Here is a 25,912-nt window from a genome sequence, read left to right on the forward strand (position 1 = left end):
GCTGGTATACGATTTTAATGAGCGTAAATCGCACTTTATAAGTAGCAATGAATAAAATTTACAAATGACAAATATTTGACACTAGCTATTGTCAGTGTTATTAATACAATTAATAATATGATAATGCACTTTATCATTACTAAGTTTCTCTTAGTACAGGGTTATTGAGACTGTATTACTCTTCTCTTATTATATTATGTTTAGAGGGGTTTATAAATTAATCATTATTCCCTATTCTGAAGTTACTGCAGAAGTTTTATACTGAATAAACTAAGCTTGTTGAAATATAAAATTCTGCTCAGGAGAGTCTTCTTTCACAATTACTGGCATGTTGCCCACAAAAATACCCACAACAGAGCATGCAGCAGAACCCACAGGGACACATGAAGTGCACAGTGCCTCCTCAGAGATTAAAGGAGGCCGATAAGAAAGTGCTGTAGTAGAAAAGAAATGTACAGCAGATCCTTATCTCAGGAAAGGTGCAAGTCACAATTCTGGGGCACAAACCAGTGAGGCCAGAATGTGATTTTCAGGAAGGAGTCCAAATCCTCAGGCAATGTACTGACAATGTTCAGATTGTTTGCAGTGAATCGGGCATTTCTAGCTTGCTCTGGTGGCTGTAAATGCTTTTTAAAAAGAAGCTTGTAAGGGCTGCTGAGCACAGAGAAGTCTTTACCTTTGGAGCAGTAGAACCCTTCGAAGGCAGTGCTGTTGCAGTCGCACAAGTAGTGTCCATATTTCTCCACGCATCGGCCCCCATTCCTGCAGGGCACTGTGGCGTTCAGGCACTGGCCTGTACAGTTCAGCCTGATCCCCTCCTTATCGCTGACTTTCCCTTCCAGGTCAAGGGTCACCCCATTCATCCGTAACCCCCGGAGACAGCCAAGGTAGGCTCTGAGCTTGTGCTCGGCGGCACCTGATTGGAAGAAACAAGCCAAGCCTTTGCACTTCAGTGACACTTTAATTGTACACTAAATTGCTGTAAAGGCATGTAGGTTTAGGTAGAAAAGCACAAAATTTTGGCGCTTTCTGTTTAAATACAATAAACCACTCTTAGGTAACTATACGTTAATTTTCTGCCTTAGAGGACTAAGGCACAAAATGGACTTGTTAAATGTTTGTGTTTTATTGTACTTTCATATACTTTTTCAAACAAAAGCTTAATTGTATTATGAATAAGTATAAAATACATACAAATAAAGGGTGTCTGCAACAGTTTTTGTAGGATACCAGCAATTCTGTTCTCCTGGTGGAACATGAAATCCCTGAGTTACCTGTACACACACTCATTTCAACATATCTCGGAACTTGTTGTCTCTATTAAGAAAGAGATAAACCCTGGTTCCAAATCTGTAATTTCTAATCAACATGACATTTTTTTGTATATTCTGTATTTTTAACTTATTTTGAGTACACTGTGCTACAACAATACCATGTATCATATGTTATATACTTGGCATGTAGAATATGTCTTTCAAGGAACATCTGTCAAAAATTCCAAAATGCCCCAGCATCGTCATGGGGGGCAGTGTGCTGAAGGAAAAGCCATCCTTCAGGTGAGAAAATGAACCAAACTCCTGAGTACTTGTGGTTAGTAAAGGCCACCTTTTGGACAGTTTGTAAGAACAGTTGTGCTAACCCCTGTCTAAACTCCCTTTCAGACTTGAATAGCTGATAAATTTGCCATGCACTTGAATTGAAAAGGTGGTTTTCACTATTTTCCACCTCATGTAGTATATAGTAGGTTGGGGCACCCAGGTAATGCTGTACTTCAGTGGAGAAGGAAGTCTCCTCCCCTTCTGGGTAAAAAACTGTACAAATTCAAGGATTTATCTACTAGCTTTTCTGTTTCAGAAATACAATTCAGGTAGAGACTTTCAGTTGGTAAAATGTTACATACATCAGCTTAATTGTACTGTGTATCTGCCTGCCCCTAAATCTTGCCTTGCAATAGGTAGCTCAGACATGCCCTGCTGCAGCAGTGGAGCACTGCTCATGTTTACCACCCCAGACGCACCCACAAAGAGAGGCTTGGTGAACTCCATGGTGACGTAGGTCTGGGGTGGGAATCTGCGCACAGCCCAGGGCTGGTAGTCCACCTTCAGCCGGGCCAGCTTCACGTTAATCTCGGCCTTGACGTGGTGCCAGTCGTCGTCATTCAGGTGCCAGGGTGACTTGAGGGTCACGTTGATGATTCCATCGCCCACGCTGAAGATGAAAAGCAGCTCCGTGGTGCCTTAATCACAGAACAAGACAGCTGATTAGACCGTGAAAGAAGGTAAAGAGACTGCTAGGTTTTTTTTCTTCGGAAAGGTTCCTGAGTGCAACGTGCTCTCAACAATTACAGGAAAAGGAATTTACATGCACAACATCTAATATCGCCCTATTAAGGTTTAAACAAAATGTTGCCTGTTGACCTAAAAATGATGATCTCATCTGCTTTGTGAATACGGTATGTTTTGAGCATTTACTGCCCTTTGCTTCTCTTCTGAAAAGGTCGGACGCTTGCTTTGCCTTGATTTGCCTTCTCTAAGCTGGGAGGAGAGGCTCTTTTGTTTCGGGAGCAGAGGAGAAGCCGCCTTACTGTTGAGCTCCACTCGAACGAAGTTGCGGTGGCGTTCGTCAGAGTTCTCCAGGAAGACGCCGTGATCGGATGTGGTCTTGAAGTAAAAGGTGATGTCGGCGCTGGTGCCGGGCCTGAAGGTGGGGAAGACCATGTGCGTGGCTTTTGTGAAGGCCACAGTGTTCCAGGTGTTTCCTGTTGGGGAATAAAAAGCAACAGAAATCGTCTCTGTAGCAGCAAGAGATCAAAACTTCATGGGGTCACAGGCAATCAGAAATATCACCGACTCAGTATCAGGGGACAGTAATACATTGGTCACAGAAAAATAACTAGTGCCTAACAGCACCAAGTAATTCTTTCAGATTCAAAATGGCCTCTTTTGGCTTTGTGTTATAGATCACTGTGACATGACTTACGATCTCCGAAGCAGCGCAGTGGCCCAATGCTGAACTTGCCCTCAGAGCCGGTCCTGTTGGTGTCTCCAACCACCACCTGAGTCACGGGCATGTGATCCCTGTAGTTCAGCAGCCCCCTGTCATAGTGCCTGGGTGGAGAGGCAGAAATATCAGCAACGCTGCCAATACCATTCGGGTGTCAGCTGAGAATGGTGCACTTGGAGTTGAGGCAGATCTACGATATCGATGTCGCCCAGTCGAAACGTTCCCTCTGACGATCCTTTATTAAAAATGCACGCGTCAGAAAGGTTGGTGGATGACATTTTTTTTTCTACAAACCAAGAATCTGGACAAAAAGCTGGGGAGGGGGACAAAGCCATTTCCAGATCTGCACCTCATTCCAAGCGCAGTTGCAATTGGGCAGAATTGCATGTCCCCCTCTCACCATTGCCTGTAATCAGCGTCGCAGTTGCAGGAGAACTTGATGTCTGTGCAAGTCCTGTTGATGCCACAGCCACACTTCTGAATCCCAGGAAAGGAGCCTCCCCAGTACATGTGTCTCTCGCCATAACGGCCAATCCAGTAGCTGAAGGGCTTTCCAGCTGGGAAAGGATAGAGATAGAAATGATCGACACAATCAACCAAAAGGGCTCCTTTCAGTGAGAATCCAAAGAATCCAAATCCAAAGAAATCCACAGAACGCAACTGCTTAGCGCTGTGATTCCTGATCCTGCGGAGTCTGCAAGTTTTCAGTTCTCTTTAGAGCACCAGCACCTGAAGACTGTTGTGCGGTTGTGTCCAAATAAGCCGATCGAGAGCTGATTGAGGTGGGCAAGTGCTGAGCTGGAATGAAAATACGCAAACACACTTGGCCCTCCAGAGCTGAGACCGGATACACCTGCATAAGCTCCCAAGTGCATTTTAAAAAGCTTTATTACTGCTAATTGGTGAAGCGACACCAACGAATGAAGCGAACAAGTCGGTAAGTAAGAATGGCTTTTTTTTCTAGGAAAAATGGATCAGCTCTATTTAAATATTCACCTGCAACAATACATAGCATTGTAGGTTTTTCTGTGTGCTTAAATTACAGCAAGAGCCCTAGAACCAACCCAGCATTCGCCAGGAACTGAGTGAGCCCCAGGTCTGCTCTCCGTTTTCTTTTTTCTCAATGGAGAAAAATCTACACTAAGAGGAACAGCAATGGTAAACATTTAAAATCTAAATGGAGTCCAAAGTGAGTATGGAGATGAAGCCCCGTCTTCACTACCAGGAGTCCCAACAGGGTCAGAAGTGTGAACAGACTTACAAGGAGTGTTGAGGAGCCGCGACTTGTAGCACGAGTAGTCAATCCACTGCTCACAGTAGCTCGAGGTGTTGGCCAGAGCCGTCACTTCGTCCCAGGAGGCGTTGTAGTATTGCACGTCGCCGATGTAGGGCCTGTCGGCGCGGGAGCCCGTTACCTTGGTGGCCACGATCCGGCTGTGCCTCACTTCCGTCCAGGCCTTGGTTGCTAAGGGACAGAGTGGGGCGTCTCGTCAGGACGGCCTGTTTCTGCCACAGGAGGGGGGCAGGGAGGTATGGGGGCAAACATAGTGCCCGATTCCCCCATCAGACACTGTAGGCACAGTGCCTAGGGCCTACCAAAGTTTTAAGGCCTACGAAGGAGGGAAACACTAGGGACTAACGAAAAACGAGCTGAAACAACATGCTTGCGGTCGACTCTAGGTGCTCCAAGTATATAATCATGCGCTCTCTAGCGGCTGTTCTAGAAACTAGAAGTATCAAAAGTGATGGTCTCTCGACTCGCTCCATCAATCACGTGGTTCAGCATTAGACTAGCTTAAAGGGCATCATACGTCATTCGATTGGCGTTGACCCCTCTTTTTGCACATTTGGGAGTGAAAGTGCTTAGGGCCTACGAACACCACAATCCAGCCCTGGGCAGACCAGTGGAGCCGATGGGAGTCATCCCTACCTCTCATGTTACAGTAGACTACAAAGGGCTTCAGAGGGCCGCTCAGGTCCGGGTCGATGGTGTAGTTCCCTGAAGACGTCTTCCCGTTGAGCCGGTACGCTTCACATGACTCTTTGTAGACCGCTGAGAGCACAGGGAAGCAAGAGCTGCAGTCAGGTCACATCGCTTAGGCAGGAAACAAGTCAGTGCAGGCAAACAGACTTCTAACACACTGAAAACGAGTATGTGAAAATACAATAACACCCAAAAAACTGGAACAAAAAAGTGTTGGAAAAGATATATATGACTCTAGGAATGACTAGAGAAAAATAAACAGCATTGTAATCTCTTCCAGGCTTTCTGTACTTGCCTGCTCAACATTTAGCCCTTCTTCTGTGCTCAGCTGCAGTACTTCAGTACAAAGAGCATCTAAATTGCTATACTGCTTCTGCTAATTACCAACTTCAGAAATGAAGCTGCTGCAAAACTCTCCAGATGGAGCCAGATTAATTCTCTGGCTCGGGTCTCAAGACCATTACCTGCTGCTTAGAAATAAGAAACTCATGATACAACTCCACATGGAATTTTAAATTTAGGGAGCTAGCTAGTCGTTTAATGATGATATTTAAAGAAGATATCTAGGGGCAGTTGTATTTTTGGAGTTTTACACCAAAACCAGCTGCAGTCTGTGTCAGTCTTACCGTTCGCCTATGACGAGACACAGCAGAGATTATAGTTCCTGTTTGAAAACAATTAATCATACCATAAAACTGTCTACAGATTATTTTCTTTTGAGCAAAAATGGTGGCATGCTGTTATTTTCTTAGATCTTAAAAGTCAATGACATGTCAGTGGTGAAGTGATATGGACTAGATTCCTAACATTCTGTGGAAATGATAAAAGGAACAGTGGCTCTCCCACGTTTTGGCGAGGACACCCCAAGACACCACAGAACTCACGTACAGTACACTCACATTTATGGCACACCTCCCCTTTGTACCCCGTATTGTCACAGAGACACATGAAGTCATCCCAAGACTGGATACACTTCCCCTCATGCTCACAGAGGTTCGGGGTACACCTGGGGGTGACCCAGACACAGAGAAAGAGAGGAACAAAAAGAAGAGGCGAGAGTGATTACTCACTGCAGAGAGGGGAAGTGCAAACAGATTGATATTTCACGGCTGCTTGAAGACCACTCAAGCATTTCGAAGGATGTTACAAGGCCTGAAAGGATCAGAACCAAACAGCCTGGCATGCCTAAAGTAGCTTCCCTGAGCCCCACCAATGAGTGCATTGCAAAATCTTTTAGCATCTTCAACAGGCTTTAAACAGACATCCATGGAGCACAAAGTATTCTACCGATCTACAGAGAAGAACATGTATGTGGGTCGTCTGATCTTATTGTAGACCATGCTCAGAGTTGGTTGGCCAATGTGGAAGCAGTAAGATTAGATAAGATCACTTTATTGGCCATATACGATTTCTTGCATTAGGAATTCGTCTTTTTGCACACCCCAGCTTGCTCTCCATGGGACACAGACAGGGAGAGAAGCTTGGGGTCAGAGCACAGGGTCAGCCTTGCTCAGGGGCCCAACGGAGTAGGATTCCTCTGCTGGCCATGGGATTTGAACCGGCAACCTTCCAGCCACCAGGCGCAGATCCTTAGCCACAGTGCCACCACTCCGCCCGTAATTCCCAACCTCTTGCATGTCCCTGTCCTACCGGTCACTGATTCCGCAGGTGCCCAGCAGGAGCTCAGAGTATCGGCCCCGGCGCCACTTCAGAATGATGTCAATGTCCACAGGATCACCATCGATGAAGATCTGCTGCATGCAGCCATGAAAAGCCTTGAGCTTGGTCTCACATCTTTCGCCATTATTTCCCTTGGGGCATCCTGAAAGCCAGACAGGAACCCATGCGAGCAGAGATGTCACCAACAAATGGTATGTAAACCATAGAGTTTCCAACAAGTTCCAGCAGAGCAATGTGTTCATTAGTTATAGGATTGAAATATAATACCAACGTCAAAAACTGATCAGATATAGTGACTATAGTAATAAAAGATTTGAATCTCTTCAGACTCAGTCAAGGGTTACCATAAGTTGACTTGGTACAAGAATTCCGATCCCTAAAACAAGATGAAAACGGCATGCATGTCTTACACCAAGAGCAGTGAGTTTCTGCAACTGGCTACCAACCCGTACTGTGTTGTGATCCTTCAATAAACCACTTATAAGATTGTCCAATTAGTATTCTGTTAGCAAAATAGGACATATAGGACAACAGTACAAAATAGGACTTGTCCAGTCTTTTATGATTTTTTTTTACCTTATTTGTTAATGCTAGTTGCTGGAATAAGACATGGAATAAGCCTTTACCTATTTCTTTGCAGAGTACACAATTACTATCTGCGGATGTAGGTCATCCCTTTGATGTAAGAGATCGGTGTTGCTCCAGTAGTGTCACTTAGCTGCGGAACTCCAGAATGGAAAGACCAAAGATTCCAAAGGGGTTTGTTCTACCTCAGCCCCAAGGGTAACCAACTGCTAGTGCGCTGCTATTCCGCTCACCTCCAAAATAGTAAATGTCACCGGTGCGTATGGTGAAGACACTGGTGATCCGGAGAGGAGAGCCCTCGTTCTCATCGATGATCACCGTCACAGAGTTATCCCTGGCCACCAGATCCACCATGTGCCAGAATCCATCGTTCAGACGATATCCTGGTGGCACAATGTCAAAACCGTAAAGAGGTTTGCTGTGGGATCCCACGAGGCACAGAAAGAGTAAACAGTACAGAGTAATATGATCTTTGGGAAACTCAGACTAAGGAGAGCTTATAGTTTAAGGGAAGCAAAATCTGCAAAAAATACCATGGAAAACTCTCATATGGAGACCCATAAGGCTGGCCTTAAATGCTGGATTTTATGATATAGAGCATGATCTTTGAAATGAAAGTGCAGGCTGAAAAACTGTAGAATAACAGGAATGCTTTGCTTTCTGTGTGCATGGCATTTATAGCTCGTGGTGTACGTAGGATCAGAATGATCAGTGAAATGACTAATTGCGTGTCTGGGGTTTTGCTGCAGCTCTGAGAAGGATGAAAGCATAGACATTGATCAGGATTCTCTACGAATGAGACAGGTGAGAGGTACCTGCAGCAAATTTCAGCTGCTTGACCCCAGGCTGCATCAGAGTGATGTTGACCTGGCCTTCACTCAGGCCCAGCTCCAGGGAGCCGAGGTTGTCTGCAAATCTGGTGTACATGAGCAGGCCAGTGAAGTCCCAGGACCGGAACTTGAACTTGACAGCCATTCGGCTCTTTCTGTATAACCCGGGAACCTGGAGGTAGTTGTTGATCCCTGCGAATGTTACGGGCTTCAGCAGGATGTCCTGACAGGCGTAGCGGATCGTTTTCTAAGAGGGGGGAAAGGAAACAGCCATGGATTCATTGCAGCTCGGTGTAAGAAGGTTAATTTCACCCTGGCTGCAAGGCTAGAGACAGACCTGCAAGCCTACTGACCTCATTCTGCCTCTCTAGAATCTTGTTGCAAGTCCTATCCATGAAAGGTACATTTTGTTAGTAAATAAGACACAGACAGGGAAATATTGCAGTCTACTGATGCAGGTGGGTCTGTTTTACTGTACTGTATGCTAAATGCTCCACCTGCCGATGAGGGAACCGTATCTGTGGCATCCTCCTCTGGGCCAGGTCAATGATGTTGATCCCGTTGTAGAAGACGTTCTCCAGGCAGCCTCGGAAGTTGGGTGTGTTTGGCAAATGTGGCTGATTAGGCTCTATTACTCCTCCCACGTACACCTGGGGGCCGAGGACATACAGCTCTGCTTAGCACGTATTACTGATTTTCTGTGCAAGGTCTGATCCTCTAAAAAAGCGCTTAATGCATTTCAATGTAATGCACTCATGTAGCAAAATGTAACCTAAACAAATACGAAAAAGCGTTAATGAGAGCTCACTTGAAACCTCTTCAAACCAGCTCTGCTGATCCTAGATCTGAGAATCAGGTCGTTGGCTTTTGTTTGCAAAGAAAGTGCAGGACAGAACAAGCAACAGCTTGTTCAATGAGTGCTATCCAAATTACTGCAGACGAGCTTTGCCTAAATGAGTAAATAGTAACCTCACAACCCTGGGCAGGAAATGGCTGAGCCTCTGGTTTTCCCATCTGATGCCAAAGTCATGGTGGTTTTGCCACAGCAGGATCTGTTCTATTTGGGTCAACGAAGCCATGACAATAATAATGCCCAGTACCAGAATACACTGAGGTAATAGTGATCTCCCACCTTTAAGCTTTCTAGTGTCCCTTAAATGTGCATGGCATGCTCATGTTTTGCTGCACCTCTGGTCTTCGCCACAGTGTAGCACAGAAAGCCCGCCTGATTGACAGCATTCTGGCGGCTGGTGGTGCCCTACCTGAGTGTCCAGGTCAAGGTAAGCAAAGTCCCCATACGTCAGGGCGCTCTCCGTGTGGCTGTCTACTGTCAGGTTGACGTGGCGACCATAACGTTTCACTGTGACGTAGTGCCAGTGCTGGTCGTCCAGCAGGTTTCCCACAGTCAGAGTGGTCAGTCCTGATATCCCGTGGACGGTGCTGTTCCCTGCAGAGAAAAACTCACTTGAAATCCACATCGGGGATAGGTGACTGCGACACAGCGGAGTATTTGTTTTTCTAAACACCACTAGTCCCCCCTTGGCGAATCCCAGTGTCACTGTGTCTCCGCCTCGCGCGAGAGTGCAGCTCTTGATGGCAGTGATGTCCGCCTGTGAAGCCCCTTTCCTGTTCGGTTCAGTCTGGATGCCGTTTTCAAGTGGCCCATTCTTTCCCCTGCCCAGTCTGGGCCCCGCTGTCAAAAGCAACTTTTTTTTTTTCTCGGTTTTTGGCCTGGACCTCGCTGTAAAGTGGAGTTTTTTTTTCGTTTTTCTTTTTTAAACCTTCCAAGCTGACCTCACGCCAGTGCCTCTGCCCCCTCAAACGGGACATCGTCTTCGTCTGGCGTGCGCCACGCCTCCTTCAAGCCCGCATTGTTACAGTGACTGCCTCTTTTTCATTTAAAATGGGGAGTTATTACTGAAAAGACTCAAGGCAATTTCAGTGATTATGACTCTATATACCAAGCCCCACAATAGAAAATCAACCGCCAGGGACAGACCAGTTTTCGTTCAACACTCCAATGCCAGTTCTATAGTCATGAGTCTTTTGTATGAACATCTGCTTCAGGCCCTGCACTGTGAACAAGGCCATGGCAATACACAGCAGTGATTGTGTCTTGACCTGCTCTGAGTTAAGGGAGGATAAATGTTTATCTCGTTTGAATGCCTTTGGTAATTGGACGAGAGCTACTGACCCAGGCTGATGTGCAGGTAGAGCCGGGCATTCTTCAGCTCCAGGGTGAAGACGTCCCCCTGAGACCCCTCACTGTGCAGAAGCAGCCCTTCGCGCTCCAGGGTTTTGAAGTTCAGAGCGATGTGGTCCCTTAGGGTCCTGTTAGTCCTCCGTGGAAATTTGTAGGACACCATGTCATCTCCGTCATAAGCCATAACGTAGGAGTCTGGAAAAGCCAAGGGACACATCCAGGTAAAGGGTCATGCACAGCACACCCCATTGCCTGTAACCTGTACTCCAAGTAGTAGTAATAATACTACTCCCCTCCACCACTGCCAATGTGTGGCACCACCTGGATGATGCAACAGCAGTCGAAGTGCACCAATACACTCACCACACATCAGCTATTACTCGAGAGAACAGAGTAATGAAGCCAATTCAAAGAAGGGCGTTATAGGAGGCCATGATTGGTAAAGGCCAGGGAAAAAATTGGCCATTTAAACCGGAATTAACCCCCCTTCTCTTTTTCAGCAACACTCTGGGATTTTTTAATGACCATGGAGAGTCCTTTAGCCTCTCCCCTCTCCTTTAGTCCTTGCCCCAGGCAAATGGATACACTCTCTTAGTGATCCGCAGTGAATGGTTGTCTCAAGGAGTGTCACCTTCCTGGCCAGAACAAGATTCGGATCTCAATCGGATTGAAAACCTTCCAAACTAGCGGAGCATGCAGTTCAATCCCAGGTACCATTGCTTCTGCTATCACCTCCACTGCACCTATGGCAACAACAATCCACGTCCGGACCAAGCCTGTTCCTGTCATTTGCCAAGTCTAACATGTCATTTGGAGGAGGCTCCTAAAAGTTTGACCAGGGAAAGCCAGGTTTTAACAAGAATGAGAAGTCCTTCTGACTTCCAGGAACTGAATTTGAGACCCTACAGTAACACATGCATGGTCTGTTTTGTACTCTTGAGTAGGTATATTTCTATATGCACGCACATCATTAACAAAGCTGAGGTTGGCATAAATGTACCATCATCTCTATCCCTGTGACCACTTACTTTTTTGCACAGCCATTTACAAAGTGTATTTCATCAAGGGCTGATACAACACCCAGTGAGGTCTGGTGGGGGGAGAGGAAAGTGCCTGGCTTACATTCTCCCCATCTGCATGTAAGTAAAACCTCTCAGTGGTTTCAAATTGTGGCCACTGGTGATTCATTCTGGGAATGAAGCCACGGCGTCGTGAGAAAAGGTTAATCAGAGGGGTGTGGATTCTGCTGTCGGCTACCCACTAAGAGCTTTGGGTTCTCAGAATGATTGGGCTTGCCTGTGAGAAACAGAAGAGTGTACAAAGAGCAACTCACCATAGGAACAGCCATAGACCTCCAGCCTAACCCCAATCTTGCCTGCAGGGTTCCACCCCAGAGGCAGGAAGCGCAGATGCTTGGCAGTGATAGCATGGTGAAAGTTGTGCCTCTTCACCTGGTAATAGTTCCAGTTCCCTGAAAATGTCTGACAAAGCAGACAGCATTGCATTCTTAATCATAATAATTAGATTACACAACAGTCCTCTTATTTCTAAAGAGTGGTGGTGCCTAAGGCTTTTTTTGCTTTTTGTTTTTCAGGTCAGAATAGTCTTTAAAACAAGGAGCTCGGGCGCCTCGGCGTGTGTTGGTGGCGGAAAAGGTATGAGTAGATGTTACTTCCACGCCGGAAGGCAGAGAGAAAAAATAACATTTCTCCAGGTGTGACGTGCATTTACATTTACTTGTTCGCTTGCGATTAGAATTTCGGAGTTTATGCTTCGTTTTGAAATAAAACACAGCGACTACCCATGCAGGATCAGACTTTGAGCCAAAAAGCTTTCAACCTCATTCTACAACTGGAAAACGATGTGCTGTTCTAACAGATTGTTGTATAGCTGAGTTCAGAAAACTGTTTTGGGTCTACTGCATGTCAGGTATTTGGTTTTGCCCAGATAGTATTAACAGAACCTAATGGCCAGCCTTTGGATGCCATTAACAATTCTCCTGCAAACCCTGCCGAATGCTTCGAGTGTGTGTACGACTGCCCCAGGCCACACAAGGAGCCCAGCTCCCCTTCCCTGTACTCACCGAGTTTCCCCCTCTCTGGATGTATGGTGTCCAGGCATCGGGCCGGTCCCCATACAGCAAGGTGTACTTCGTCACCCAGTCGTAGGAGTTGAAGGTGCCCTGGGTGGAGATGCCAGTGATTCTGTACTTATGATTCAGGTTGATCTGGAGCCAAGGCTGACGATCTCTGGGGGCTGGAGACCAGCCACTGCTCCCTGCAACAATCCCACACAGAACGCAAGGTTTGGAGACAGTGAACTGTCAGCTGAAGCCCCACCACTGCTCTCCTGAAATGTTTCAATTTAGAATCAGCAGTTCCTTTTCCTTATAAGCTCCCTCATTTGGAATTGCATCTTATTAATGACTCCCAGGTATAAAAGAGTCTCATGCTAAGTGCAAGAAACATGAAAACAACATGCGAGCATTCTGAGGAAAACGCACAGTCTTCTCCTTCTCTTATTGTATGCTTTGTGAGCTTCCAGTGCTGACAGCTGACTTGAGGTACCTGAGGGAGGACAGATGTAGTTCTCACTGACAAAACCACAGTTGTCTGACAACCAGGTGACTGTTGTGCAGCTGGTTCAGGACATCCTGAAGGGTTAAACATCAACCAAGACACAGTGGTGCTTCAGCACCTGGGCACACCCAGTCACAGACAGCTAGCGAGGTAACCCAGATTTGAACCAGGGATCACCAAAGACTAAAGAGCCCGACCTACACTATGGGTGCCTCAATAGCGTGAGCCTCAATCTATTTCTATCTCCTATTTCTCCATTCCCCCCAGAGACACGGTGCTGAATTCTGATACGATACGGCCTAGTACCAATGAGCTCAATACCTGTTAATGTACAGTATATGAGCACAGTACTCCACGGAATCAGACTGCATCCAATGCAGAAGGAAGAAAACGCCATCAGGTTAGCAAGATTAAAAATAACAAAGAGAAAGACAGGTCATGGCTAAGACATGGACAATTCCAACTCCTTACCGTATAACCTTGCAAAATTAGGAGAATATAAAAAATTATATCTGGATGATGCCAAGAAGGAGGAGGCGTAGAGTGGAGAGACAAGTGGATCCTTACAGGGTCCTGAAAGAGAATAGGAAAGAAATTAAACTACAACAAACTAATGGAAGACACTGATAATGGACTTATATTCATACTCTTACAATAATCCTTATTGTTACGCTTATACAGTGCGCTTCTGGACACTCCACTCAAAGTGCTTTAGAGGTAATGGGGACTCCCCTCCACCACCACCACCAGTGTGCAGCCCCACTTGGATGATGCACCAGTACGCTCACCATACACCAGCTCTCAGTGGGGAGGAGAACAGAGCCAGTTCATAGATTTGGCCAGGACACCAGGGTTATACCCCTACTGTTTTTGAAAAGTGCTCTGAGATTTTTAATGACCACAGAGAGTCGGGACCTTGGTTTTATCTATCACCTGAAGGACGGCGCCTTTTTACAGTATAGTATCCCCCATTACTATACTGGGGCATTAGGATCCACACAAACCGCAGGGTGAGCGCCCCCTACTGGCCCCAGTAACACCTCTTCCAGCAGCAATCTTAGCTTTCCCAGGAGGTCTCCTTCCAGGTACTGGCCAGGCTCACACCTTCAGTGGGCTGCCAGCTGTGAGTTGCAGGCTGATATAGCTGCTGTATGCTGTAGTAATCTTGCCCCTCTGGTGTTGGACTTCTCCTTGACCTCTAACCTGACACAATTGCCAGGTTTGCTGGTATTTAAGGCAAGCTATTTAAGGCAGAGGAAGGAATAAGACTGGCTAAGGTAATGGGTTAAAGGTCAAGAAGCAGTTCAGTGCCATGAGGAAGTGGGGCTACAGTACTTTTCATTGTCACATGCTATCGTCACATACTGTAGCATCATATGCCTGGTTTTCTGGCGTTTAGTAGTAGGTTGAAGTACTGTATATTGCTATATTTGGGTCCAGGTCATGTGATTAAATAACTCCTGTCTTAGCACCTCTTCACTGGCTGCCTTGTAAAGTTTAATGTTGGCTTTATAACCTTGCCGTTGAAATCTAGGGCTCTAAATGGACTTGCAACACAGCCACTTTCTCTCATATGTTACCTAAGGTCTGCTGACACAGGTCTGCTCTTCTTTCCCTGTCTGTGTGGCTCATGGAGAGCAAGTTGGGGAAAGAAAGAATCTTTGGGATTCTTTTCCAATATGCGAGATTAAATCTCTATCCTATTTTTCTAATCCAGTCTTTCCATTTAGATGATTTTATTGTTTAGTTATGCTGTCCTTTATAAATGTTAGGAATGTTATATTATATTTTTCATTACAGTAATGGGCTTCATTTATGCTTTATTCTTTTTATGAATATTTTTATCTTTATGTTGAAGGTGCCTTTCTGTGTGTTTCCTTGTTTGTTAACCACCTTGGGACGTTGTTCAAAGAGAAGTTGAGTACTCAGGTCCGCAGACACAAGAGAATAACGATTATGTACGAGCAAGGGGGCATTCTTTATGCAGAGGGCTGGTGTACGCCTGTAGATTTAAGGAGAGAAATGTCAGAGAGCCATCGGCCTCCTTTCGTGTTTAACTTCGGGCATTTTAAGGATCGAGATATTTCACAGATTTCATCGGTGAGTTTCTTCCACTGGGGCTGCAGTTTGTGAAAGTGCAGAAGCAATCGATCTATCAAAACGTAGGAGGATGTGGTCAGCACCAGACAGCGGGAGCCACGAGCTACAGCTGTGTCACGAGAAATGACTCGCAGAGTGCTGATCAGAATCACACCCCAGAGTGCAGCTGAGGACCTGATTTTTGGTCTGCAGTGAATACACAACTCAAGAACCGTATCTGTGAAACGGGTGAGTTGCCAAAAATGAAACGCTTTTTTATTTTCAAAATTCCCCTCCTGAATATGTGCTTCGCAGGAAGACGTCCGACAAATCTCCACAACTGGTGTGGTTGTCGTGTAGGTAAATGCCTATGACACGGTATTAGTCCATTTTTTCTGTTGCAATTTTTCATTTAATCTAATTAACCATCCCAAATATAGTGGGATAAGTAGAATACTTACAATGTTAAGCTACTAATCGCGACCAAATGACCTAAATGGGCCCAAACGACTTCTGTTCTTACCTTCTAGGTTATTGAAATACAACGTGAATATGAACTGATTTAATTAGAGAAATCACTGTTGCTTTCCAGCAGTGGTTCTCCAGTCCTAGGAGTGATATGCTAATATAAACAAGTATTTTAACCAGAGTATATTTGTGTTCTTGTTTTATTTGATCATTTTAAAAAGCTCTTTTTTTAATCAAACCATCCATCCATATTGTTTCTCGAGGGTCCTGCACATTCTATAACACCTCAGGAATGCTGAAGGATAAATATTACATTTTTCACATAAGTGAAAAATATCTACAACCACAGTGATGGATATTGTATCTCCTCCTAATTCGGAATCCCGATACCAGCCACACGGTGCAGACTGATGGGAAAAACACAACATCCCAACGCTCAGTTCACAAAATCCGAATTAAGCACAAAATCGTGAACTTTGTGAAGGTATTGTTAGTCACCCTGCTGTCGAGAGTCTGCGAGAATTGCGAAGTGAAACAACTAAAAATGGTGAAACAATAATACTTTTTTCTCTTGTCACCCTCAGAGAAACCTGGGTGGAACCTGTTTGTAGAAGTGCAAAGCAAACACTGTTGTTTTGGGGCTAGAAACTCCACCCAATCTCGGAGGTGTGAAATGTGAAAAGGTCATTGTAAAAACTCAGCAGAGAACACAGATGAAAGTCTGTGTACACAGGATATATGTACACAGTAGTTTCTGTAAATCCCAGCTTTTGTGATTAAATTATATAACCAAGGTTCACACAAATTAGCAGGTTATTACCGAACTGGCATCAATTCAACAGTAACTTGCAAAACATTACTCTTTTTCACTTCTTAACTGTTCAGATGCCTCTTACAGCAATTGTCTCACAAATTAATGAAACCTTCATTTATAAACTGGTCCCCAATCAGTTGAGAACAAATTGTTATTTAGTCGTTACAAGACATTTATGTGTTTATGTATTATAAAATATACATCTGTATATACCTTCTAATATTTCTGTAAAGGCATTTGGGCTTTGATGACCTCATGGTGTTGAAGGCCACACCCTTTTACAATGAACACAGGAGATGGTCAGGCATTTTGAAACCCCTCATCTATATTTACAGTGATGAATGACAAATACTGGACTTCATTTTCTTGGTCTTAAAATAATTTTGCAAATGAAGTCTGACCAAATTGTTTGAGTTTTGCTATTACAAGTCATTACATTAGCTTAGAAGACTGAAGAATAAAGATGCTTTCTAAAAACAATATTATGTTTTACTTTATAGAAAGACAATACAAGTAACCAATGTGTCAAGCTACTTAAACCTTGCAAACCGTGCAAATTGTCTTGTATTAGCCTTTGTGAGGGTGATGGAGAGACATACTGTATATTATAATGTCTAATAGTCAGCTTTGCTTTTAAATTGCCATTGGCAATTGTACTGTAGTTACCTTACATCCCTGAAGGTGGCTGTACAGTATGACTGAGACTATGATATTTTAGGATTCATATTGTATGTTATGACTTCTAAATGTTTGAGTCCCTCTAAATAAATCAATTTGATTGAACTTTACAAATCCCTCATCCTAATAATATCTAACTATAAATATCTTAAATATAACTTTAACAACTATCTCTATCATTTTCCTTTTTAAAATAATATAGAAAATCCTATTCTGAGATTGAGTTTCTTTCTGTGTAATCTACATCTCATGATTGTTCTCAGTAAGGAAAGAGACAGCCTCATGTCAGCCTACACAGAAACCACACAACTGCTACTTTACAACACTCAGATAAGCCTGTGACGATTCACACTCCTACTCCATTCTTATAGCACAGTGGTTCCCAGACCTATTCTGTATGGGGAATCCCCTTTTCAAGAAATAGCTCTGAATGTTAAGAGTTACAATAAAGAATGCTACGATTATTTATGACATATTAAAAAGTGTTCTGCAGGTCTTACGCACACATTGTGAGGGCAGGTGTTGTTGTGTGAATTTTTTTTTAACTTGACTATAAACTAGTCTTGGGCAGACGTATTCACTTAAAAAAAGACAAAATAAAGTCCAAGCGTATGCTGGACTTTTTAATAACCCTACACATCGCTATTGCCTATTAACTGTTTCAGAATTGATCAGCATTCAATTAAACATCAGTATCTTTAAGTCTGGAAGTCTTTACACTTAATGGAAAATGTCTTTTTTCTTATTCTGTGGACTTGTAAAAAGGCAAAAGAGGGAGAGGAAATTATGAAAACTAGTTTGCTAAAAATTACAATTATCAGCTAACGCGCAAAAGAAAAACCTTTTTAATCATCTTTGTTTAAGTGTGTGGGAGTCTGGTGTTCTTACAATGACATCATCTGTTTCTCTGTGTGTGTTTGGTGTACCTCAGTGCAGGTTTACCCAATTATTCAGGTAGCCTTTTCCCATTGCCCACTTCACAGTCCAGCTGTAAGACTGCTCACTGGTTCACTCTCATTCAGTTGCATTATTCTGTAATTATTCAGTCATTCTATTAAACACATCTTTGTGATCTTTACTCATTTTACCTTTGCACTGGTCAAAGTGAATCTGCAGATATTCCATGAAAATGTCTCATCATCATTTGCTGTAATTCCCTGTGCCTTTTTTAAGGCACAGTATATCACGTTAAATGTTCCAAGAACTATTACCATTTGATATCATTTTAGAGCCTATATCATTCCAGTTTGCTGACACCAGTGGGATCATCTGTAGAGGAACGTGCAGCTGAGAGTGTTTTCACTTCTATGGTAAGATCAGTTTTGCCCTTTAATGCTTGTAAATGCTTGCACCTGTTCATATTTCATTGTTCTGTAATGCTTTCTCAACTTATATCATTTACATTTGACCTAATTTCCTTTTTTTTAAACTTTTGGTTGGTCATCTGTTGTGACGCCACTTGACCCACTCATCACAGAAAACAAGGATTGCTCTCAGCTGGTTAAAGAGTTTAATGAATGAAAACAGAATTGAGTGCAGAGTTTTGAAATACCTTTCCCTTAACCGATAAAAACTACTGCATCTCTCGTTGAATCCTTCACTTTACATTGCTGGGAAATCATCATGTTCCCAATCCTTCTAGAAAATCTGTAAAGGCTGTAGAGGTCTAGGACAGACACATCACTGCCTCACGCTGCAGAGATTAGCACCATGTCCTCGATTTACAGACACTAATCACATTGTGTTGTAGTTGGTTTCTATCAAATTATAGCTGCTCCTGTATTTTTATTCATCGTTAATTTTAATTTTCTGACATCAGTGTCTATTCAGCCGAGGATCAGAATAGAGTTATTTCACAGTGGTGCACAGTGGCTGCAGTTCAAACAGGCACACACTGAGAGAGCAAACGGCGTCACACAGACATTTCTGTGGGGGAAAAAAATGCTTTTGAACTGCACAGAAGTTTCCTTTGTGAGATGTTCTTAGATTTTTGGGTTGTATTCAGACTGGAACGAGTGTTTTGCTCACAGCGTGGTGGTAAGCTGAGACAGACACCAAGAATCAGTATTTCATATCCTTGCTTTACATGCACATAGATACAGTACATGCCCACGAATCTGCCTGCACAATCCATATAAGGAATCAGCTGTGGTCACATAAAACAACCAACTCTTAACGAATATCCATTCCGATGAAACCCCCATCCCTCAATATACAGAAATATATTGGTTGGCTTTACATTTAGTTATAGTCTCCGTAAAATATAGAATATAGACACTTTTTTGTGTTTTTATATGGTGAAACTCTAGCAAAATGAAATGGTGGAAAAAAGCTCAAAATATTTAAACATTATACTGTAGCTACTTCTTGGTTAAGTCCTATGACCGGGCGGCCGTCTCATAACCAAGCGGGTTAAGCAAAAGTTGTTATACTTACAATTCTTATTACGTTTACTAAACTGATACTGGAAGGTAGTGAAAGCACGTTTAGCGTGTGTTTACGCCCTTAGCGTGAATGAACTCGACGTTCCCGCAGCACACTACAAGGCGTGATCCAATAATTAAAGTGGAAAATCAGCTTGGAAAAGGATTGTTGGGAATTAACCAATTAAAATCCACTTTCCTGTTCATTGGTTTACAGTGTCGCCTCACTCTCAGCCAATCAAAGCGCTTACTGTCCTCCATGCTCTTTTCCTGGCTGTTGGAAATCCCCGCTGTTATAAGAGAAATATAGATTTAAACACCGACCTACTGCCAAAAGTTGTTGCAGGGGGATTCATCAACACTTCTTTCTTCGTCCTTTGTGTTCGCCAGAATTCAAAGTTCGAATGCTTGCTGTCTGCATTCTTTAATCGAAGACGAATTTTGAGTTATTTAGTTTAATTAGTCCAAGTTACGTAGTTTAATTACACGGACAAATCTCTGCGGCAGAGGTTTTTTTTTTAATGCGGACTTTTACAAAGAGTTCGATTATACCATCAAAGTTGATATTCGATAGTAATGTCATTAAACATTTTTTTTCCCATGAGAAATATTTCTAAAGCACAGAATGTAAGACAACCCGAATCTCCATGTGTTTCACACAAGTAACACTCTTTTTTTCCAATCAATGATTCTTACTCTAGAATAGCAAATCTCGGGCTTCACTTTGTTCAAAGTGCATTGATTTCAGCATAATAGTGTTCTGGTAACTAACCCGCCCCTTCGGTACACAGGAAGGCACTGTACCTCACTGCTTGAACCGATACCACAGAAGATAGTCAAAACGACCAGCACAACGATTTAGGCGACAGCACCGAATTGCAACGTCAGTAATGCGACACATCTTTTCTGGGGCATTACAAAGAATACGAATAGAGGTACGATTACTATAAACCCTAGCATTAATCTCCCTGCAATTGACCCGAAGAATTAAAATCCAGGACATTTCCACTGTAAGTAAAAATCAACTTGTGTTCAGAATATTTAATATTATCTCCAGGCAATACAGCGTGCCTCACGTCTTTGCTCCTGATTTATTCTTAATTAATGATCGCTGCCCCCTACCGCCACAAAAATAATCTCAGATCTTTACAACGCTCATCGTTATGCACAGAGAAAGACTGCAAAACAGCAATATGACAAAAAATGAAAAAGATCTTCAGCGAAGAGATAATGAGAGGTAAAAGATAATGCTTTTAAAATGACAAATGACAATGAGTTAGTTATCATGATGTATCGTGATATCTCCAGTCACAGTAATAAGAAAATGAAGATGCACATATGAAATATCAGTATTCTGAAATAGGTAATGTGAATATTCCATTACAATAACATGATGCATCTCAGTGTCTATTCTGGAAGATTCACACCACCATTACAATATTCAATAAAAGAGAACAATGCAGATGTATTTACAGTGTGTTTTGAGCAACTGTGGTTGCTATTATCATTAGTATTCTTTCAGGAACACCCAAAATGATAGGAAACTAAAAATGCAGGCGTTTATGTAGGGACTAAATGCTAAAACAATATTTTTAAATACATATTTGCACAAGGAGAAAAAAAATACTTCAATACATTAAATAAATACAGGCAATACATTGTTTTGTGTACCAAACACATTTAGTTAATCAGAGGTGGAAAATATCCTTGTCTGTCCCAGAATGTCAGACATTTAAAACTCCATTTTCATGAACGCAGAGTAACTTGGAGTAACAGATCCTGCTGCCAGACTATTGAATATTTAGAACACAGTATGAGCCATCTCAGCGTTTCCAGAGACTCCAGACCAGACAGAGGATAGAGTGAATAGCAAATTAATGGATTGTAGCAGGGGCTTAGCTCCTGACCATTACGCCCAGCGAATTTCAGTTCAGACTCTGCTTTAATCCGGCTGCAGTCTGTGCCAGAACATTGTGTTTCATCTTCTCTGGAAAAGGCTCTGTAAACCACGAAACCCAAGGACTCCCTGTGTGAAGAGTCTGCACTTACTGCTTTTGTGAGCCCCTAACACAAATAATATAGGTACAAATTTCATCAGTGTCAAAATGGAGACATTATGGCATTAAAGTTACATGAATTTACACAGCAAAAGCATGTGAAATGTAGACTAATCCATGCAACATATACAAGGAGTGGATATCACATACTGTATAGCCACATGAACATACAGTATGTGTTTTTTTATGCCTCTGCAGCCAGGTTTTGATTCAGTTTTAAAGTGAGCCATTGCTGTAATGCATTAGAATGATGACTCACACATCTAAGCCCAGCGGAAATGTAAGAGTTCAATTTGACTGAAGTACAGTAGAGCAACTGTAGCAGCAGATCCCTCCTATACAACGATTGCAAGACCAGCACTTGCCAGGTGTCTCTCTAATGAAAGGTAATTTCTTTTTGGATTAGTCCCAGTTACAAACGCACAACGTAGAACAGGAGGCCCTTCTCTGTACAAAGAGTTCTGGGAGTCTGGAACATGCCACCCAGCCATGGTGTTGAAGCTGCAACCCTGACTTCCTTCAGGAAACAGCTGGTTGAGAGCCTTGGATCTATTCATTAATAACTACCAAACAGGCCATAGGGACTGAATTGATTTCTGTCATTTGTAAACCTTCTTATGTAGGTATTATACTGTAGGTATTCCTCTTGCATGAGTAGAGAAAATGTTGGAGTGAAAATTCAGTCTCCTGAGTGCCCATGTGGATCACAAGTCTCAGCAAAATGGCTGTGCTAGATTAATAGCAATCTCAGCTGGACTGGTATTAATGCTGGAGTCAGCTTTCTTCTGTGCTGCACGCCTCTGTCATTACGCTGTTACCCATTTTAACAAAAATGAGCAGAAATCAATCTTGATGCTTTGACAGCAGAAACAACTGTCAGAAGACCACCCTCTATCGCTAGAGACACTCTTCATTACCTAATGGGGCCAGTCTGGGTCACCCCTCTTCAGCTTGGTTCCTATCAATTGACCTAATTAATTAGTGTGCTCGAGTTAAAGAACGGATCTGAAAACCAAACCAGAATGAGTTTTGCTCATTGAGTTTGGTCAAAACGATGGGTTTTGCTCAAGCATCAGCCAAATCAAACATACTCAAATGCAAGCAGTTCATGACTCTGTCGCACTGGTTGAAAGCATGACTTGCTGTATCTAGATGTGCATTTTTCCTACCCCTTCAATATAAGCGACTTATGAAACTAGTTTGATATCTGTGCCATATTCTAAACTAAAAATTGCATCAGAGGTAGGCAGGGCTACCAGCCCAATTAAAAAACATTCCTGATAGACTCCGGTGAGATAGATTGAATAAGAGCAATCAGAAGCGGTTTCACAATCCTGTGCCAGGATACTTGTCTAATGAGCAATACGTTCCTGTTTCCAGGAGTTCATTAACCTAGTGAAGGCTTCTAATGAATTTACGGCATTTTGCCTTAATACCCAGCTATCTCCTTCCAGTCCTGTTCCTTTGCACCAGATCTTCATCAGAGAAAACTCGTTACAGCAGTTTAACAAGCATGAGGAACTACATTTCAGTTGTGTAGTTGCCATTCATGCCTTTCTAATTAATATATCATACAATTACTGCATATACTGCAGATCAGCTGAGCGTGCTCTATTACTCTCATCTTATTGTGCACAATTCCTCATGTGAGCTGCCCAAATCATTTTTTATTAGTTTCTGGTTTTCGTCATTGCATATATTCAGATTTGATTAACAATTTACCGCTAAGGTGTTTTCATCATTTTCCATCTTATTTTTCAGTCTGACTTTCTATTTTACCTCACATTTAATAAGCAAATCATAATGTCTTCTTCCTCTTCTTCTTGTTTGCAGAGCATGTTGCTCACAGGAGAAGCTACTGACATGGAAATGTATCTCCTTAACGGAGTGAACAGGTTGGAGCACCAATTACTGTTTCCATATGTATGAACTAATTTCAGGTTCTATTACTTATTACCTGATATAAATTCCCATTTTTATATAGAATTATATGGAATTATTAGTAGTAGTCTTAGTAGTATTGTTGCTATTATTGACGTGTTTTATATACAGCATACATGCTTTTTACTTCTGGAAATTGTTCAAATGCTGTTTAAATTCACTCTGAGCTCCACCCATCTGAATGCGATGACATCAATTGCTCTAAAGGCTGGTGACTATCAGTGGAGAACCCAATAACCACTGCAGTCTACAGTACTGGTATCACACCCTTGGAAAAGAATGAATTAATACACATTGCAAGGCACCGTATAAGCGCACCACAATACGGGATGTCTCCTTTACAAATATCACTTAACGGTTTCTGAAAAAACAAAATGTCCCAACCCGGTGTAGAAAGCCTTTAGGGCATCCTTCGGCTGTTTTCGTGGGGGATGATTCATCCGATCTCTGAACAAATCGGCAGACACGCCGAGTTCAGGCAAGACCTCAAATAAAAGTATCCCTCCTGCATTTTCCCTTCCTCCTTAATCATTTAGATTACCTTAAATTCCACAAGGAAACATGCCCGTATTTAAGCCATTAATCTACCTTCTAACGCGATCAGCAGAATGAAGATACAGACAGTAAAAAAAAAAAGAATTGGTCTTACAGTCAGTGTCAGACCGGTTGTCTTTAAATATACTGTGCACAGCGGCTTCTGACACGGCTGAGGAACACGGGAGAAGCACTCCTCCCTGCAGGCCAGGTGAGAACAGCAGTAAGCAGGAGCTAGGCAGCTCCCTTTTCGGCACCCTGGCTCACGCCTCCGCCCGGCTGTCTGCGGAGATTCGCACAGCTTTTCCGACACCGCTCACCCGCCCTGTCCTGGACCCGAAAGCGCAGGGCGCTGCGGGCAGATCTCCACACAGGCCGTTCAGTGACACCTCCTCCATGCAGAAACTCCGAGGAGGCACGAGTTACTGTAGCACTGCAATGCAGAAGCAGGGAAGTACCTCGCTGACTGCTAACACCGTGCATCATCTACCGGACCGCACTCTTGCCGCTCTTGGCGTCCTGCATAGCGGGATACAATCATCTGAATGAAAAGACCAGGAAACTGTTACATGTTAGCGTGGAGTTATTTCGAAAATGCAACATTTTATTAACACGTTGCCACATTTTTTTTTCCTCTGTATGGCACGCACCTCATGTTGCAGTGCGGGGATATCCTACCTGATTTTTTTTTAAGCGGCCGTCCCTAGTAATTGACACTGTAATGCTATTTTCCCACAGCGTTTGGTACAAAAACACTCCGCATCAGAGAAATAACACAAAATGTGACTTACGTGCCGAGAAGTGCTGTAAACCTAGTAAAATTAAAAGGCTTGAGCTCAGTATTTTGCCATTCATCCTTTATGGAAGGCTGGTGTTCCTCTTGTTTCTAAGCCGTAAACAAAATCCTCTGCTAATATTTTCTCCTGTCCGCCGACCACCACAGCATCCTCTTCCCCCCCTTTTCCCCAACTTTAGCACGCTCTGGCACAACTCTGCTTCCCGACCACACGGCTTGTCCCAGCTGGAAGCGGGGGCGCGCATCTATTACTGCTGCGGCGCTCCACACGGGTGCGCGCACCGTCCGAGTGGATAAATCCTTCCAACTATAGCTTGTTTTCCGCGTCTGAATGCTTCAGGACACTATAAGTCAAGATGCTTTAAAATAGCATGTGCGGGTCGCATCTGAATTTATTTATTATCCTATCCCTCTGAAAGAATAAAAAAGTGGCGTTAATTTTAATGCTTCTGCTCAATAAGAAGCGTGATGGAATGACCTATTAAATTCCGTCCTCCCCCCGTCTCCCCCCTTAACCATGAAATGGACACTTCCTGTGCACTAATGCATTTTCCAAATTTCACAAAAGCTGGTCCTGACGTCCAAGGGCCAGAGTCTCATTTCCAGTGTTTGCTTTCCGGGTTCTTGAGTTACGCACCGCACTTAACCAAAGTGGAATCAGATCATCCTCTCCCCAGCCATGACGGGCTGTCACCGGCCCCGCTGAGCTCCATCTGGCACTCAGCTCTTCACCAGATCCCCAGCCTCCTCCTGGCCCTTCCGTTCCACACACAGACTCGGTGTGGAGCAGCGATCACAGTTCTGGACTTGTTAGTGGAAGGTTGTGGGTTCAAATCCCATCCTCCCTGAATTGCTCCTGTGAAACACCTGCATAAATAAGACTTGCATAAATGGACGCAAATGTAAATTGCATTGAATCAAACCAAATACATTAGTACTACTACTATAGCAAATATCATCACTGATGTTAAATTACATGGGTTTGTTAACCCTGTGCTGCTTGGACAGAACAGAAACAGTCATGTTAAACAGTGCCATGTGGCTGTGTACAGTCAACTATAGTTTGTACTGTATACTGTATGCTGACAGCTGGTGTCTATCAACCTGTTCTTTAGCCCTGCTAACCAGAGGGTTCATGAGTTCATGAGCAGGTTATTTGACCAGTTATGTAGTTTAGCGCTTTGGAATGAATCTCCCAACATCCTTGGAGCTCACAAGGCCCACAGGTTGTCACTCCTGATTGATTTGGACCCATGAA

The 25,912-nt window shown here is 43.4% G+C and overlaps 1 protein-coding gene across 1 annotated transcript in view; it reads right to left on the reverse strand.

The window, feature by feature from the left end:
• cntnap1 (contactin associated protein 1) overlaps positions 1-25,440 on the reverse strand; it is a 38,874-nt gene extending 13,434 nt beyond the window's left edge. The window contains exons 1-18 of the mRNA XM_015361906.2: positions 24,650-25,440; positions 13,336-13,437; positions 12,369-12,562; positions 11,619-11,766; positions 10,277-10,480; positions 9,345-9,529; positions 8,580-8,732; positions 8,068-8,329; positions 7,486-7,635; positions 6,638-6,809; positions 5,887-5,993; positions 4,934-5,056; positions 4,265-4,468; positions 3,404-3,560; positions 2,980-3,107; positions 2,585-2,758; positions 2,018-2,236; positions 677-916 (exon numbers count right to left, since the gene is read on the reverse strand). Of these exons, the coding sequence (XP_015217392.1) occupies positions 677-916; positions 2,018-2,236; positions 2,585-2,758; positions 2,980-3,107; positions 3,404-3,560; positions 4,265-4,468; positions 4,934-5,056; positions 5,887-5,993; positions 6,638-6,809; positions 7,486-7,635; positions 8,068-8,329; positions 8,580-8,732; positions 9,345-9,529; positions 10,277-10,480; positions 11,619-11,766; positions 12,369-12,562; positions 13,336-13,437; positions 24,650-24,713 (2,986 nt within the window). The 5' untranslated portion in view covers positions 24,714-25,440. The remainder of the gene's footprint in view (positions 1-676; positions 917-2,017; positions 2,237-2,584; positions 2,759-2,979; positions 3,108-3,403; positions 3,561-4,264; positions 4,469-4,933; positions 5,057-5,886; positions 5,994-6,637; positions 6,810-7,485; positions 7,636-8,067; positions 8,330-8,579; positions 8,733-9,344; positions 9,530-10,276; positions 10,481-11,618; positions 11,767-12,368; positions 12,563-13,335; positions 13,438-24,649) is intronic.
• Between the last annotated feature and the right edge of the window lie 472 nt (positions 25,441-25,912).

This window comes from Lepisosteus oculatus, chromosome 28, assembly GCF_040954835.1.
Source record: "Lepisosteus oculatus isolate fLepOcu1 chromosome 28, fLepOcu1.hap2, whole genome shotgun sequence".
Taxonomy (NCBI): domain Eukaryota; kingdom Metazoa; phylum Chordata; class Actinopteri; order Semionotiformes; family Lepisosteidae; genus Lepisosteus; species Lepisosteus oculatus.